This window comes from Apteryx rowi, unplaced genomic scaffold (genome assembly GCF_003343035.1).
Source record: "Apteryx rowi isolate R43461 unplaced genomic scaffold, aptRow1 scaffold_59, whole genome shotgun sequence".
Lineage (NCBI taxonomy): Eukaryota > Metazoa > Chordata > Aves > Apterygiformes > Apterygidae > Apteryx > Apteryx rowi.
In genome coordinates this window covers 3,436,534-3,452,612 of record NW_020450860.1, presented here as the reverse complement: position 1 = coordinate 3,452,612, position 16,079 = coordinate 3,436,534, and the positions used below count along the sequence as shown (strand labels likewise).

At 34.9% G+C, this 16,079-nt stretch overlaps 1 protein-coding gene across 3 annotated transcripts in view; it reads left to right on the top strand.

The window, feature by feature from the left end:
• Positions 1-16,079, top strand: part of DIAPH2 (diaphanous related formin 2) — a 292,492-nt gene that overhangs the window by 110,114 nt on the left and 166,299 nt on the right. For all 3 annotated transcript variants that reach the window (XM_026082669.1, XM_026082670.1, XM_026082671.1), the window contains exons 21-22: positions 1,921-2,022; positions 8,450-8,689. In XM_026082669.1, coding sequence (XP_025938454.1) covers positions 1,921-2,022; positions 8,450-8,689 — 342 coding nt within the window. The remainder of the gene's footprint in view (positions 1-1,920; positions 2,023-8,449; positions 8,690-16,079) is intronic.

Sequence of the window (16,079 nt, the reverse complement as noted above, 5' to 3'; positions counted from 1 at the left end):
TGCACACACATGTATATATATATATATATTTTTTAACACTGCACTGATCATTTATCTATAGTTAAAGTCTTCATTTAGACCCTGGAAGGTATAGACCAGTCAGCCTGACTTCAGTCCCTTGGATGCATATCCTTTTGGAATACATTTCCAAATTTGTGCAGGACAAGAAGGCAATCAGAAAAAGTCAGCACCGATTTGCTAAGGGCAGAAGAGACAGAAACAAAAGATTATTTTTGGCAAGAATGAAAGACTCTTCTTCTTATTTTCACTTAATTAACCTTTGGGTATGTGATTAGAAAGAAAAATTAAACTTTGAATTTTTCAGAGTGTGGAAAATAATTGCTGTACCAATGCAATGTGATAACAAATGCTGCTTGGTTTTATTTTATATTATGATCACACTAAATGGTATTCTTCTAGCTTAAATGGTGAGCTGACACATTAGAGTTTCTTTGAGTTACAGCATATGTTAACTTATGAATGTGGTTATTTTTCATATATTTTATAAAATTAGGTGAGGTGAACAGAGTTTCATGTTAAAATCATTTACCAGTATTAGAAACTGCAAAAAAMCAAACTGCAAAGGACTTAAATATTGGCATGGTGGAGAATATTAGTGGAGTGAATTTTTTTAATCATCAACCAGTAACATCCTGTCAGGAAGAGGTATTGGTTGTGGACAGTAGTTAATGAGAGGTTTCTTTAGCTAGATTGCTGGTGGCTTGGCTTCTTTAAGGAGGAGCTGGCAGGGGCCTCAGGCATTAAGAAAAAAGAATAATTATCCAATAAATTTGTGGTTGTATATACTCTTTTATTGCAGAATGCTTGCCTGTAAGCATAGCCAGCATTGAGTTGCGGTACATCTACTTTTATTTTTACTTTATTTAATCATCTAGATTGTAATTTTGGAACTCACTAGTTACATAAAGATTATGTCCAAGTTGCATCAAGGTTATGATATCTGGAGTAGATATCTGTCTGCATACTGAGAATTCATTCTGATCTGTGGGGACAATGCAGAGATGCAGAAGAATGTTTTAAGCTTCCTTCACTGCTGTGACATCCTTCAAAGTCCTCATGCTACCACAGACCTTAATATCAGCTGTAGTATAATCTTATCAGCCTAACACTTCTTGAATTCACTTTAGTCTCCTTCTTTGTTCTTAAGATTCATGAACTTTTTTGAATGATAAAGGAAAGGATTATTTGCTTTCATTTGCTTGCTTGAATGTAAATATATACCTTTATTTCTTTTCCCTGAAAAATTTTTTTTCAACTAACAAATATATCGAAATTTAAATACATACAACCTGTACTTCTATTGAATATCCTTTAAAGCCAAAGAATATTCTGTTTTAATAAAAATAGTTCTATACATTAGGCATAACTGTTTTTGAAAGTTAAATCATATGTTGCAAAACTTTTTGGGGGACGGAGATGAGATTTTGAGCAAGTTTTACTTCTTGCTGAGTTGTGTTATCAAAAGTGGTGAGTGTTATATTTACCATCCAGAGACTCTGTACAATTTTGAGATGGCGTTCATTTTTTATGGAAGGTGATTTCAAGTGAAACTTTTGCACTGCTATTGTGAATAAAGTCTTAAGCTTTTTTTTTTCTTTTCATGTCTTGCTTTACACAAACCAGTTGTTCCTTGATTAATACGTAATGAGCAAGATGCAATCATGAGGGCAAAAAGATTGTAGGTAGCAAATAATTCTTCAGTGTTTGACAGTGTTTAAGAGCTGTTGTGTATAACTCCAACTCATTCCTCAAATTAGAGACTGTAACAGAGGTGCTGATGTCTGTATTGAATAATTACTGATTTGATTTGATGTCTATATAGTGTTGCAGGTACCTAAATGAAATAAGCTTCTAATTTATTTATTTATTTATATTATTATTATTTTTTTTTTTTACTAGAGTCTAGTAAAGAATCTTCCTGAGCAGAAAGAGCTCAATGCCTTAGCCCAGTTAAAGGATGAATACAGTGATCTTTGCGAGCCAGAACAATTTGGAATTGTCGTAAGTATTAGTGCAGTAGTTAACTGGAAAGTTGTATTTTGCCAAATAGATTGGAAAGAAAAATTTTAGGTTTAAATTATTTTGATTAGAGTTATTGCAAGTCCTGCAGAATTTTACCATTTATTTATTGGTCAGTAACAATCTAAAAGTCTCTATAATACATATACTCTCTTTTTTCTGGAAGGAATAATGGCATGCAATTAAGACCAAACAGGCATTTCTGTGCCAACCCAAGTATTTTGTCCAACTGCCTTGTATGTCTTCTATGCAAATTTTGTATGTTGATTAAACTTGGAGTGTTCTTCATGTCTAACAAAGAAGGTGTATTTCTAAGAGTTCATAATTCATTTACTCAATGGCACTGACAACTTCAATTAACTTATACTACTGTATGGAAAACTGTAAATGACTGAAAGAGTTAATGTGCTCATTATTTCTCACTTTATATTTTACCAAAAAGTAGAACCTTTTTTTATATATATCTATACATAAACATACAAATTTATGAAACTGCTTTGGAAGATGCATGCATTCATGTCAGAATTTAGAATTAAGATTGTAGTCTGTTGCTTTTACTTGTGTTCAATACATAGATTTATCCCCCAAAGTACCGATAACAGGTATTACAATGACTAGATCCAGTCTCTGAATGAAACTATCCATTTTGCATAAATTGCCCTAACACATGCTAGTAGTTGACTGTATGATACAGAGTACTAAACTAGGGCTGGGAAGACTTCTTCTTTTTCTGCTGCTTTTGGTCTTTCAATAACCTAATTAGTCTTTAGGCAAATCAATTCCAATTTTCACTTCAGTTTGTCAATCTGTAATATAGTGCTGATGATCACCTCTGTAATGTGGTTAGGATATATCTGTAACTCCATAGGAGCTAGGTTTGCTCTTGTTGGATTCTTACAGTGTTACCTACAGTAAAATGTATTATAGGCAGAAATAATGATCTCTTGAAAGAGTAAAACCAACTTTCTATTAAAAAGCTCTGTTTTGAGCATAATTTGTCTTCAGAAGTGCCTTTTGACTGATTGTTTGTATTCAGGGAACATAATTTGACCTAATGGGATTTTTGTAGAGGAGTTAGGGAAATGAAAGGCCAGTCACTTTTTTAGAAAACCTTTAGGCCATTTATTTTTTAATAAATGGCATAAAGTTCCCAAAATAGATCGTTTTAGAGCAATGAGGAGGAGGCTTGACTGAGGTGTGATATATAACTCTATCTAAAAGCACTGGAGGAATACTTTGTCCCCTCTTTGTCATGTGACAGAAAGTGACTACAACAATACGATGAAGTGACAGTGGTGCTTCCAGCCCCGAAACGCAAAGGGCTTCTGCTCCTTTGGAAGGAAGGAATGCCAGAGCAGTTGAGTTGCTCTCTCTGCTTCCTCTCTACTTCTGAAAAGGCAGTGAGCAAAAGTATAGCAGGGAGTGACTGATATACCCAATAAATATTTCAGTATTCCTCTCTCACAGAAATAATGCCAATCCAAATGTGAAATTATTTAGATTTTGTGCATTGAGAGTATTTGAAACTTGTCCAAAGAAAACACAGGATGAAAGCAAGCAAGACAGGGGCATTAAAGACAAATTAAGGTTACTAAGATGTCTATAAAGTCCATTCAGTTAGCTGTTTAAAATGATGTTAGCAAAGCAATTGAGAAAATGATGCTTATTGACCTTGATTTAAGGCATACTAYAGACATTCCTCCTTTTTACTGCTGTAAATTCCTACCCACACCGCCTTGATCTTCTGTAACTTATCTTCTCCTAACTAGACCCCTTCTTTTGCTGCACACATTTTCATATAAACATTATACCTACCTTGTGTCTTCTACCTCAGCCTTTTTTACCAATTCAGTTTTGCTATATTTTTCTATAGGCTTTATATAAAGAGATTTCTGGATCAGCTTGCTGTTTATCTGCATCCTCGCTGTTCTCTGTTGGGTAATAGTGAATTACCCTTCCGCTGAGGAAAGCTGTGACAATAAGGCTGCACCATGGGTTAGGAGCAAGCTGCAGATGTCAGTGTACTGCCCTGAGCCATCTTCTAGGGATTCTACATCAAAATAAGTAACAGAAAATTCAAAGGAAATGAAAAATTGAGAACAATAAATGAAAATCACTGGGGAGACTGTCATGTCTTTTGGTTATCTTACACACCTGTGATCTTCTGTTTCTGACTTGTAATTACTACTGAATTGAATCTAAATGGTCCTTGTTTTTTACTCAAATGTTTTGAAAAAGTCATATAATTTTTATAAATACATCCTTATTTTTGGATAGTAAGTATCACGTAATACACTCATGATCCCTTTCTTTGCTGCTTCATTATTTTGGGGAATGACTAACCACAAAAGCTGAGAAAGAATTCAAAAGTAGTTAATGCAACATTAACTAGAAAAACGTGCTTAATCAAACATGTCCAAACTGTGGTGTTTGCCTGATGAAGAGAATAAGTGTCCTGAAGCTTGTTTGTTTATTCAACTTTATAATCTGATTCAATTTAAAAAATACTGCTTTTCCTTATGGGCGCTGCTTCTGTCCTAGTTTTAGAGTCCTAAAGCTACAATAGTACTACTAAAATGCTGGTTTTATTTATGATTTAATTTAATTCAACCATCCATTCTTCCATTAAAGTGGAAGAAATTCAGCTGAACTTGATTGCAGTCAGGTAAGGAGGTTCTTTTTCACTGTATGTTGAATTAATTTCGGAGTCTTGCATTAATAATAATCTTAACCTTGATGTTAAGAAGAGCAGGTTTAGAAATAAAAGCTAACTGATAGGCTATATTACRGAACATTTAAAAGGTGTACACTTATTTGTATGTAAATTTAGGTATGTTAATTAACAGAGATTTTAATTGGATAATCAGTATGCCCATTAAGTTTAATAAAGGTCAGAATAAGATGTTTAAAATTTGTGTAGAAAAGCCATACTTAATAAATGGGTTGCTTACTGTAAGAGACCAATTAGCTTAATATTCATCTGATATATGAATGAAAATTAGAGCATCGCATTTTCATTTAGATGAAATATTAAGATCAATTATATACTCAAATTAATTATTGGAGCAATTTTTGAAGTTATATCCTGGGATAAAAAAAGGCAGCTCAAAATCAGCATCAGTAACACAATCATTTTTATATGAGAAGCAGAGTGAGGAAAATAGATTAACTGATTCAGTTCTATAACATTAAATAAGCTGTGCGGAATTTTCTGATATTTAAATATAAAATATGTATTTAAAAAGGTTAACTTTTTATGACACAGGAGCAGCTGCATCTTAAATAATGACACTTGTTTTTAATTTGATTGCTGGTTGAACAGCATAAGTATTATGAAAGTTTAACTCCCATATCTGTGCTATAAAGTGCAAGTACTAACCATTTCTTCTCAATAAAGGCCTAAAAAATATAATCTTACGCAGAGTTCGTGGTGTTTAAACTCACAAAACTTTACCCATGTTTCTTTACTACCAACCATGAGATTTGAAGTGGGGTTGAGAATATTGTTACCACTTCTAAAAGATCTTCCCACAGTTGTGATGCAAGTTTTAGTTAATAACTATTTCCTATACAAAAACAAAACAAACAAAAAAAACCAAAGTAACTGGAACTGACCAAAAGATACCTTGTCTCTTTTGTGTTTTGGAAAAGCAGGAGTTCTTTTGGAGATTCCGTGACCCTATCTGGTGGGTAACCAGCACTGCCTATCCAAAAGAGTCCTTGCTGGAAGGCAGACCAGTCAAGAGGAATTGTACAAGCTGAACCTGTGTTGTTTTAGTCATTCAATCTTTTTAGTTAAATGTGGCCATTTGTTTTTCCCTACTGTAATTTCTAGTGCTGCTGCAGAATTAATCTTCGTAGAACACTGCAAAAAAAAGAATAGCAACTGATGAATGTATTGTAAGTTAAGAGGCTGAATAAGTTGTCTGAGTAAGTTCACAAATTTGTATTATAGGTATTACAACTTTTTCCCTTAGGAAACAAAGGATTTAATCATGCTTTTTGCCTTGTTCTCCAATAACCTTTGAACTAAGTTTTGACGGAGGGCTAGAGAATTGAAAGATAATTACGTTTCTTTAAGTAAGAAGTGAATCAAGAACTTGACTAAGTGGACAGTTCAGATGAGAATCTTTATGAAAGCCCAGATGGGGAAATTATGACGTGCAGATGCATAGGAAACAATCTTATTAGCTCCAGTGCCCACAGCATTAGCTGGACAGGATTTTTTTTTTTTTTTTTTTTAATCTCTTGTCCTGGATAATACTTGCTGTTACTTTTATCCACTTGAATATGTGTAATATTTTAGTAAGATCTTATATGACTTTGACACCAATTTTTAGAGCTATAAAGAACCTGATATTTTTTTCTTAATGAATCTTAATGAATATAATTATTGCATCTTACCTATTTTCATAAGATTCCTCTAAGTTCAGTATTTTAATCAGCCATTGAAAATGTGTGTATAGATACATACGTAAGAAGGAGAAGCTTGTGGGGTGGGAAATGCAACTCCTGGTCATCATCCACTGATGCATAAAGAACATAATGTACATAAGTGTTTTTAATTCTATAGGAAATCTCACTGGAAGCAGCTCTCACTAAATTGTCAAGATTTTTTAAAATACTATGCAGATCAGGAAATGAARTTAAAACTTAGTGCTGTTGTTATAGACAGCTACCTTGCAATGCAAATAAATCCCCTGCATATTGTAGCCTGGTGACCAGTGCTCCATGCCACTTCACAGCATTTAAAAAAGAGAAAAGTCCAAATCAGCTAACATGTTGTAAAGGATTATTCTTCACAAATGTTTCGATCAGTGTCTGTCAACTTATCGTTGCACTTCTGTTTTCATATTCTAAAGCTTTTAAAAATCTTCTGTGAATTATATTCATATAATAACTATAAGGACATATTTTGTCAGACAATCTAACAAAACTGATCTTGGGGCATTTAAGCTGATGAGTCACTGGCAAAGATACTCTTCAATATCTACATCGTTTCCCATTTTACAGAGGTGTGATTTATAACCTCCTATCTATTTATCAGGTCAGGAAGTCATGTACTGCCTTTAGCAAAGTACCTGAAATGTGAAGGCGATAGCATCTTGGGGAGTAGCTCAAGAAGTTTGTTTCAAGGGCAAAGACAACAGGTTGAAAAGCAGGCAGTGTGTTGCCTGCACAGTGTGATGTCTTGTGATCAGAACTGAAAGTGTAAACCTGAAGTATATCCTTGCTTTAGTATCTTGGGGCATATTTCCTTGCATACATAGGATTTGTTGCCATGAATTTGTGCCAAAACCCCTTTATCTGCCTCCTGAATCTGATCGGTCTTTGAGATACACAGCTTGGGGCTTTTTTTAAGGTGAACTTGAAAGATCTTAGGATCAAATGTGTGTTGTACTGTGTCTTCTAAAATACATTTGGGCTTTTTCAGTAACTATCATTCCAAAATACTGGCAGAATTTGTATTATTATTTCTGTATAACTTAGGATGCTATGGGTATAGCTAATAAGTGAACAAAAAAAGTGTTTCAGTTTAATTAAAACTGCAAAAATAAACACCTTAGATGTAGCACTAATGTCATCAGTATTTTTTACAATAACTCACATCAGTATAATGGTGGAAAATACTTCATGACTAATGGTATTGATGTAACCTGGCTTCATGTAAACATCTAACTAGTGAAACTTGACCTCCTATGTCTGAAACTCACTGAAGTTTTCCCCCGTCCTTCCCCAAGGACCCCTAAGAATTCATCCTCCCTCTACTTTCTCCCCTATTTCTCCCCTAAGGATCAAGGGCAAGTTGGGAACTGTGCATCAGCTCAGTAAGAGAGGGTCTGAAAGGGAAAAGTATAATTCTTTAGCTTAATCAGACTGAAACGTTTGTATTTGTGCTGGTATCAGCACACACACTTAAGAGATTCCTACCCTGTTTTTGTAGGAAGAAAAACTGAAAAACTTAATTTTAGGAAATCAGTAAATATCAGAGACCAAGGGTAACTTTTTTTTTGAGCTGTGACAACGTGTATGTTAAAATTAATCTTCAGTTGTTGTTAACTGGTGGAACTGGCTTGCATTTCCTTTGCTGTGAAGAAGTGTTTTGGCAGTATGCTGCATTTATTGTCAGTGAGTTTGGAATTAAGTTATTTGGTAACAAAAAGTGTTCTTTTTATTTTTAATACGTTGGTTCAATGAAGTGGTTCGAGTTAAACAATGTGGCTTGGAGGAAGAAAAGTCTGTGTGCAGGTACAGGTTCTTGGAAACACAATACAGTGAATACAAATGTATGGGAAGTGTACTTTTCTAATGTGGCTACATGGTCTTTTTTATTATCAGCTATTTTGCATAAATTTCATAAATTTGCTTTTTTTTTTTAATGTTCTGATTTATTATTTCTTACTTGCAGATGAGTTCAGTGAAAATGTTGCGGTCACGTCTCAATGGGATTCTTTTCAGGCTCATGTTTGAAGAGCACGTAAACAATATCAAACCGGACATTATGGCAGTTACACTAGCTTGCGAAGAGCTGAAGAAGAGTGAAAGCTTCCGGAGGCTTTTAGAGTTAGTGCTCTTGGTTGGAAACTACATGAACTCTGGCTCCAGAAACGCGCAATCTCTTGGTTTTAACATCAGTTTCCTTTGCAAGGTAAGATGAAGCTTGTCATGCTTTGGAATTGTAGATTCATGAAACTCGCAACATGTGACAAACTACCCTATGTAGAGAAAAAACCTTCTGTCAGTGGAACTTGCTGACTGCCCCTCCGTTTTAGCAAGGGGTGAGCTACAAAGATGTCACCAACTTCACGTAAAATAAAAGCCATCACCTGGGAAGTATTCTTATTTGTGAATAGTTTTAAATAGTTTTAATAGTTTTAAAGACAGGCCAAGTTGAAAGTTTATAAATCCATTGCTGCTTTTGCTTTTCAGTAGTTTTTGAATCTAAAAGGAAATGAATGTTTTAAGTAGAAAAATAGTTATTCGTTGGCGAGGGGAATGCTGAGCCTGCACCAGTGGTATTCTAGCATAGCCTTGATTTGAGAAGGAATTCTTGCACTCCAGGTGATGGATTATTATAAACTGCTGTCAATGCTAGTCTAACAGATGTTGATACAGTAAATGTAGATTGACTAATTCTGCAAACTGTTCTCTACTGAAGTGAGTAACTGTTAGAGTGTATCTATTTGTGCTTACAGCTAAATTCCATTTAAAGTAACTGAGAAGCTGATTTCTGACTATTTACTTCAAGCCTGTTGTCAGGAACAAAATCTATTTTAATTTTTTTTGGTTTTAAGAATGGTATTTCTGTTGGAAGTGTTTTTTTGTTTGTGTTTTTTTTTTCTCTCTCTGTTACAAATAGAGAAAATAGTCAAACATTCTCTGTAATGAAGTGTTTACTGTGCTGCTGCATTTAAGTATTCGGTATGCTTTGTTATAAGGTGACATCTAAAAATAAAATGACCACAAGGACAATGATGATCGTTGGACTGAAAAAGATGATTTGACCGAAATATAGAACACATGAAAATGTATCATTAATTGGTCTACATTTTAATTATGCCCTGTATTTTTTTTTTTTTTTTGAAGTTGTGAATTATCACTTGTAACTTCCAAAATCAGAACAAGTTTCTTAAGTTAGTGGAAATGCAGAGAAGTTTCTCATGATGGGGTGACATGGTTGTCTGGTATTTATTACATTTGTTGCTTATTTGTGCTCAAGTTAAAGATTATTTTCTGTTTCCATTTAAGGCCTTACTTTTCACTGCTGTATATAGTACCCATTCAGATGGAATTAGATAATAATGTACTTTAAGAAGTTACTTTTTCAGAAATAGTTTTATGCCCATACTTATGCTGTAGGATCATATTTAGAGAAGTAACCCTGTACATGATTGATACTTCTTTACAAAGTTGAATTTTATAGATCAGTGTTTACATACCTAGTATTCACAACGGATTTTTTTTTATTTCAGTAGCCTTAAAAATTAAAATTTATATATGGGTAATGACTTCTTATATATTCGTTATTTTCAGTTGATGTTTGTATTTGGTTCCTTTGCTTAAGAGCTTTCAAACTGGTGTGACCCCCATTAAACAAAAAAAAAGAAAAAAGAAAAAAGGGGAAAGAAGGAAAAAAAGGAAAGTAAGATGGCTTATTAGCTTCGCTTTATTAACTAGGATTATAGGCTCACAGACCTTTCTGTTAACTGTTATGACTAATACAAAATATTAAACTATGCCAGATGGTGATATCTTTGTAAGTACAAAATTTAACATCTGTCTAAAGCCAGTTATCAGCTTTACATTATTCAAACATTGAGATTCTCGGACAATAACTGTCCTTCGTGATGAAAATGCAATCTTCTGCGTGTGTAAACGTGGTAGGGTGAGCTTATTGTCTCTCTTACTGGAATGTTACTGCTCGCTGTCTTATAAGATGAATGTTTTGCAAAGGCATAGCCTTATCTTTACTTTCATTGTGAATTAAAAGATCTAATTTCTATTTCTTGGCTGAAGGAGGCAGTTAGAGAAATCACAGTGATGTCTATCAGCGATAATATAGCAGTCTGTCTGCCAGTGTCCTGTGGCCTATGTGGTAGGGTTTTTTTTGTTTGCTGTGTGGTATATTTGGATGCTACTAATCTGTGAAGAGCGTATAAACACGGGCAGTGTTTTTGTGGTGACAATTTAATAAGGCACTGTTAACATATAAGAAGCCTTTTTTGAATACTTCTCAAGTGTCTTCATTCTCCCAGGGAATGTATTCTAGTCTTCAAGTTTTTCTAGAGGAATTTGGGAGCCTTCATCTTGCACTTTGATAGAATACCTGTAAAGTATAATAATCGCTAACTTATTTTAGTATTCTATGAAGTATTGCCTCATTTTTTGTGTATGCAATTTCATGACCAATAACAGGGTATTACAGTTCAGATGTAGTACTTGTGTAAGCTCAGCTGCATTGTTAGACTAGAAGTTGGATATGACGTGTGAAGGAAATTTGTCTTCTGATTTTCAATTTACTTACCATGAAAACTGAATGTTTCAGCAGCTTTGTAATGAGGAGAAGACTCTTTTTTACCTTTTCTTTTCTCAAATTATTTCTTCTTACTTAAATTTAGTTGAATTGCATATCATGGCATAACTATAAACCACTGTTTGTGAGGTAGAACAAACTCTATAGAGCATGCCTTAAGAAGTTGTCTGCTGTTCTGCTTGTAGATTGAGAAAAGCAATCCATAAAATACACAAGTTTAGTACAATTTCTTTCCACTGATTAACAAGAGCATCCGTTTCCTTAAAAGGAAAATTCCCCTTTAAAACATGAAATGTGCCACCAGTTTTGGGAAGTCCTTCAAGCATTACTTGAGACTGCAGCCCATTTGCTAGAAGTGCATTCCCTGTCCCAGTGTTTAAAGTTGATCCCTGTCAGCTGCTTCTCAAATATACCATAAAGGTATTATCTTCATGCCGTTTCAGTGTCCTTATGGSGTGGACTTTCTGGCTATCAGCAAAGCAGAACACACAGACAGCAGAGTTTGTTTTAATGATGAAGTATAATAACTTAATAAATTAACTTTCAATTAAACTTAATTTTCATATTGATTTCAGTTTCCATTCTTGGGCAATTTTAATATTGTGTCTTTAGTAGATATATTTAAATTGTATGATCTGAAAGAAATGCATGGCAGGTATTGATCTGAGGTAAACCATTTATTTGTTTCTGTGAAAAAAAAGTTCTTAAAATAGTAAAAGGTGGTCATTTGCTATGCAGAAAACTGTTTTTGTGTAATAGCTTTGGAAATAAAGGAAAGCATGAACTTAAACCTATCTGGTCATAGCTACAAAGCTAATGCCTTATGGTAACTGCAAATCTTTAAAAGCTATCTTTCTGGATATTATATTGCAATGTATGATGTTGTTGAAGAAAGCAATGATTTCTGCCAAAGGTTGTTTTCAAAGCAGAGAACTTAATTTTGTTCAAAGAAGAAAGATCAACATTAAAATTCATGTGCTGTGTCAAGACTGTCAAGCAGTAGCAGTTACTCTGACATATGCACTAGAGCATTCATGATTACCTAAATGTTAAGTACTCTGAACTTATAAATATGGCAGAAAAAGCAGCAAAGATTAGGGCAGGGACATTGCTATTATAATAAAAGAACTAAAGATGAATCTTTTTACCAATTGCTGCTTTTGATTATTGTGTACAAATGATCCAAATGCTATTCTTAATCATATTACAGTAATTATTAACTCTTTTCAAGGACAAGTGACCCCACGTGGTTCTATAAAATCACCCTGGATAGAAATTTAATTGAAAGAAAAAGGGTTTGCTTTAGGCAAAACATAGAGTATAACTTCTGTCGTTGTTTTTGTGGTGGAATAAATGGAAAGACTAATAGCAAACATAGCTCTGTTTTAATATAGCTTTCCTGGTAATCTAACTGGATCAATATGTGTATGTTATATTATAAGTAATTTTCCTATTGTTACTTTTTGTTTATAGTGCAAATAGTCCAAGACAAGCTGTATCTCGGCCTAGTGTAGGTTTATTCAGTATCTACCCTTCTCTCTTTTGTTAGGGTGGGGAAAAATTTCTAGGAAATATCTAGAGTTAATGTAGTCTCAAATAAATAGATGGAACACTTTTTTGCTTACAGTAATCAAGTGTCACTCTACTGTGAAGTCTTCTAGCACGTGAATTCCAGCGTTGATCTCTTATTTGAACAATTGACTGCCACTTTTAACCCTCACAGACCGGAAAACTTATTCCAAAAGTACCTGTAACAATTCTGAAAGTGACTGTGGTATGACTTACATGTTTTAAATGCTTTACTGAAATACAACATGTAAAGGAATGTTTTGTTATATTGATGTTATTTTTGAACTATAGACCTGAACACTGTACTCTGTAGATTACTTGATTTGAATAGTTGTGCTGCAAGTATTATGTTCTATCTTAGTCCTTAAACTAATCCTTTCCCAAACAATGAATCTGATCGGATTGACTATTCAAATTCATGCTTTGACAATCAGCTAGAAGCTGCTCCCTGGAGCCTGCATTGATCTACTGATTTTTTTTCCTTTTAATTGAATGTATTATTCCCACATTCTGCCACTGAGATGAGGAATGATCAAGTCAATATCCATATTTGAAAATGTTAACATCCCAATCATAGTTTCTTGTTTAAAAATGCATGAATTTGGAAAACCTCAAGTCAGTGAAATTGCATTGTTAATGTTTTGCAAATCCCATATATACAGGCTGCTCTATAAAACCTTTTATGTTTCAATGTGTTAATACTACTGAAGATTTAATACATAAATTACAATATTTTGTTTGACAAGTAATTATTTGTAGGCCAAATGGTGAATTCAGTTAATGTTAGTGAGTGCTGTTGGTTTAACAATTCTCAAGGAACCATTATGGCTTCTTTAATGCGGTAATGCTTTGAGAATTAAAAGGATAAAAATGCACTGAGCATAATATAAAACTGTTGAAAGCAAGTGATTTTTAGGATTCCCAACCTGTGATCCAGTACATATATTTATTAGGAGTAAAATAAAATCTCGAAAGTGTGTGTTTCTGATTTAATTTTCTGTTAATTTAGATGCACTGGAGATGGACTATCTTTAAAAAAAAACAGAAAACAAAAAAATGGTTCTAATTGCTATTTACCATAAATTGCACAGGTAGTTATTGTCCATGAAAGCAGTAAGTAAAAGTACAAGGATGATCCATCAGATTTTCATATAGAGACTACTAGAATAGCCTTTGTAATTTTAAAAAGGAAAAAAAATTAATATTTATTTTCATATTTTGATCTTGGTGTCCCAGCCTAAATAGGACATTTCTTTATTTGAGAAGACGTTGATTAAACTTTGGTTGTTCAGATCCTTTTATAAATATGAGAGCTTTTGTGAGAAACTAGATGTTTATTCTTGATTTTCTGATTATTAACCATAGTAAGCATAAGCAGGTCTAAGTATGTTCTGTTTGTAAACTTAGTATCTTAAACTTTCCCTTTTCCAGAGCTCTTGCTTATAAAAGGACAATTTATCTTTATACTAAGGTACAATAATAAGATTATAAAGTTAAATTTGTGCTTAAAATTGTGATATATGATTTGTCAAATTTTCCTCTGGTTTGCAGTCAGTATTTGAGTAAGGAATCAAGGGCAGCTTATTTGCTGTGCATGGCACAGTCACAGTCTTAATACAGAAGAATCATTCCTTCAGGCTTGCAGAAGGTAACCTTTTTAAAACAAAGGCAGACTAGGCCAACAACAGGTGATGCTCTCCAGGATCTGCTACTCATGAAAAATGAAGAACTGGTTAAGGATGTGATAATGATTGGCAGCCCTGACTATGAAACAGTCAAAAACCTGAGAGGAGTGAGGGCGGCAAGTAGAGTACAGACTCTGGTATGCAGGAGAACAGACTTTGGTTTATTTGAGGAACTGGTAGATGGGAGTGTGTGGGAGGCAGCTCTGCAGAGCAAAGGAGCTGAAGCAAGCTGGCATGTCTTTGAGAACCTCCTGCAACCCCCAGAAGTCCATCCTGGTACTCTAGAAAGTGAGTAGATGTATCAGGAGACTGTTTGGCTAAACAGGGAACTCATGGCTGAGCTCCAGTGCAAAATAGACATACACAGGAAAGGGAAGCAAGGTCAGGCTTTTAAAAAGGAATTTAGAAACGTTGCCTAGGCATGCAGGAATCACTTTGGAAAGGCAAAGCTCTGGATTTGAAACTCACAGGAGATGTTGAGGTCAACAAGAGCTTCAACTGCTGACCTGGCAGTCAAAGAATAGATAAGGAGAATGTGTGCCTGCTACTGAATGTGATGTGTGTTTTAGTTACAGCAGATGCAGGTATTGCAGTGAGGCTGAGGTACTTAATGCCTTCTTTGCACTGGTCTTCCCTAATAAAGTCTCCCAGACCTTAGTACTTTGAGATGGGGTTCAAAGAGAAGAACTACCAGTCATTGGCAGGATCAAGTTAGAGATCTGTAGAGAAAACTTAACCCACACAAGTCCATAGGACCAGATGGACTGCATCTGAGGTTGCTGAGAGCGGTGACTGATGTCTTTGTAAGGTTGCTGTCTAATATCTTTGAAAGGTTGTTGACACTAGGGAAGGTCTATGACAACTGGAGAAAGGCCCTTCAAAAAGGGCGAGAAGGGTGATCTAGGGAACTGCAGACCAGTCAGCCTAACTATTTTTCACTGGGAAAATTATGAAGCAAGTTCTCTTGGAAGCTGTTTTTGGGCACAAAAAGGAGAAAGTGGTGTTTGGAACAGGAACAGACAGCATGGATTTACTAAAGGGAAATGCCTGATCATGCCTTACCAACCTGTTTGCCTTCTGTGCTGAAATGACTGGATCAGTGGATGGAGAGGGCAGCAGATGTCATCTACCCCGACTTTTGAAAGTGTTTCAACGTGGTCTCCCACTGCATCTTAGTATCGAAGTTGACCATTACAGTCTAGATCGGTGGACTGCTAGCTGGCTGGAAAACTGGCTGGATCATTGGGCTCAAAAGGTAATGGTTAGTGGGTCATAATCTACCTGGAGGTCAGTGACAAGTGGAGTACTGTGGAGATCTTTAGTGGGACCTGTTTTATTTACTATCTTCTGGAAGGTGAGAYTTGAATGCATGCTCAATGGGTTTGTGGACAACACCAAACTGGGGGACATAGTTGTTAAGTTAGAGGGCAGAGCTGCCATTCGACCTTGATGGGCTAGGAGGAATGGGTTGACTGGAAACTTGAGAAATTCTAGCAGGACAAATGGAAAGTCATGCACTTGGAATGGACTGAACTGCTGCAGAGGTGTTGTTTTGCGAGTGGCTGGAAGGCAACTCTGCAGAAAACGTGGGTTATGTTCTGGTGGATAAACATGCTCTGGCAGCAATGTAGGCTAACAGTGTCCAGGGCTTTATCGATAGGAGCTTAGCCAATAGATCAAGGATAGTGATTTTTTTTTCCTCTTTACTCAGCATTAGCTAGACTGCATCTGGAATACTGTGTGCAGTTTTC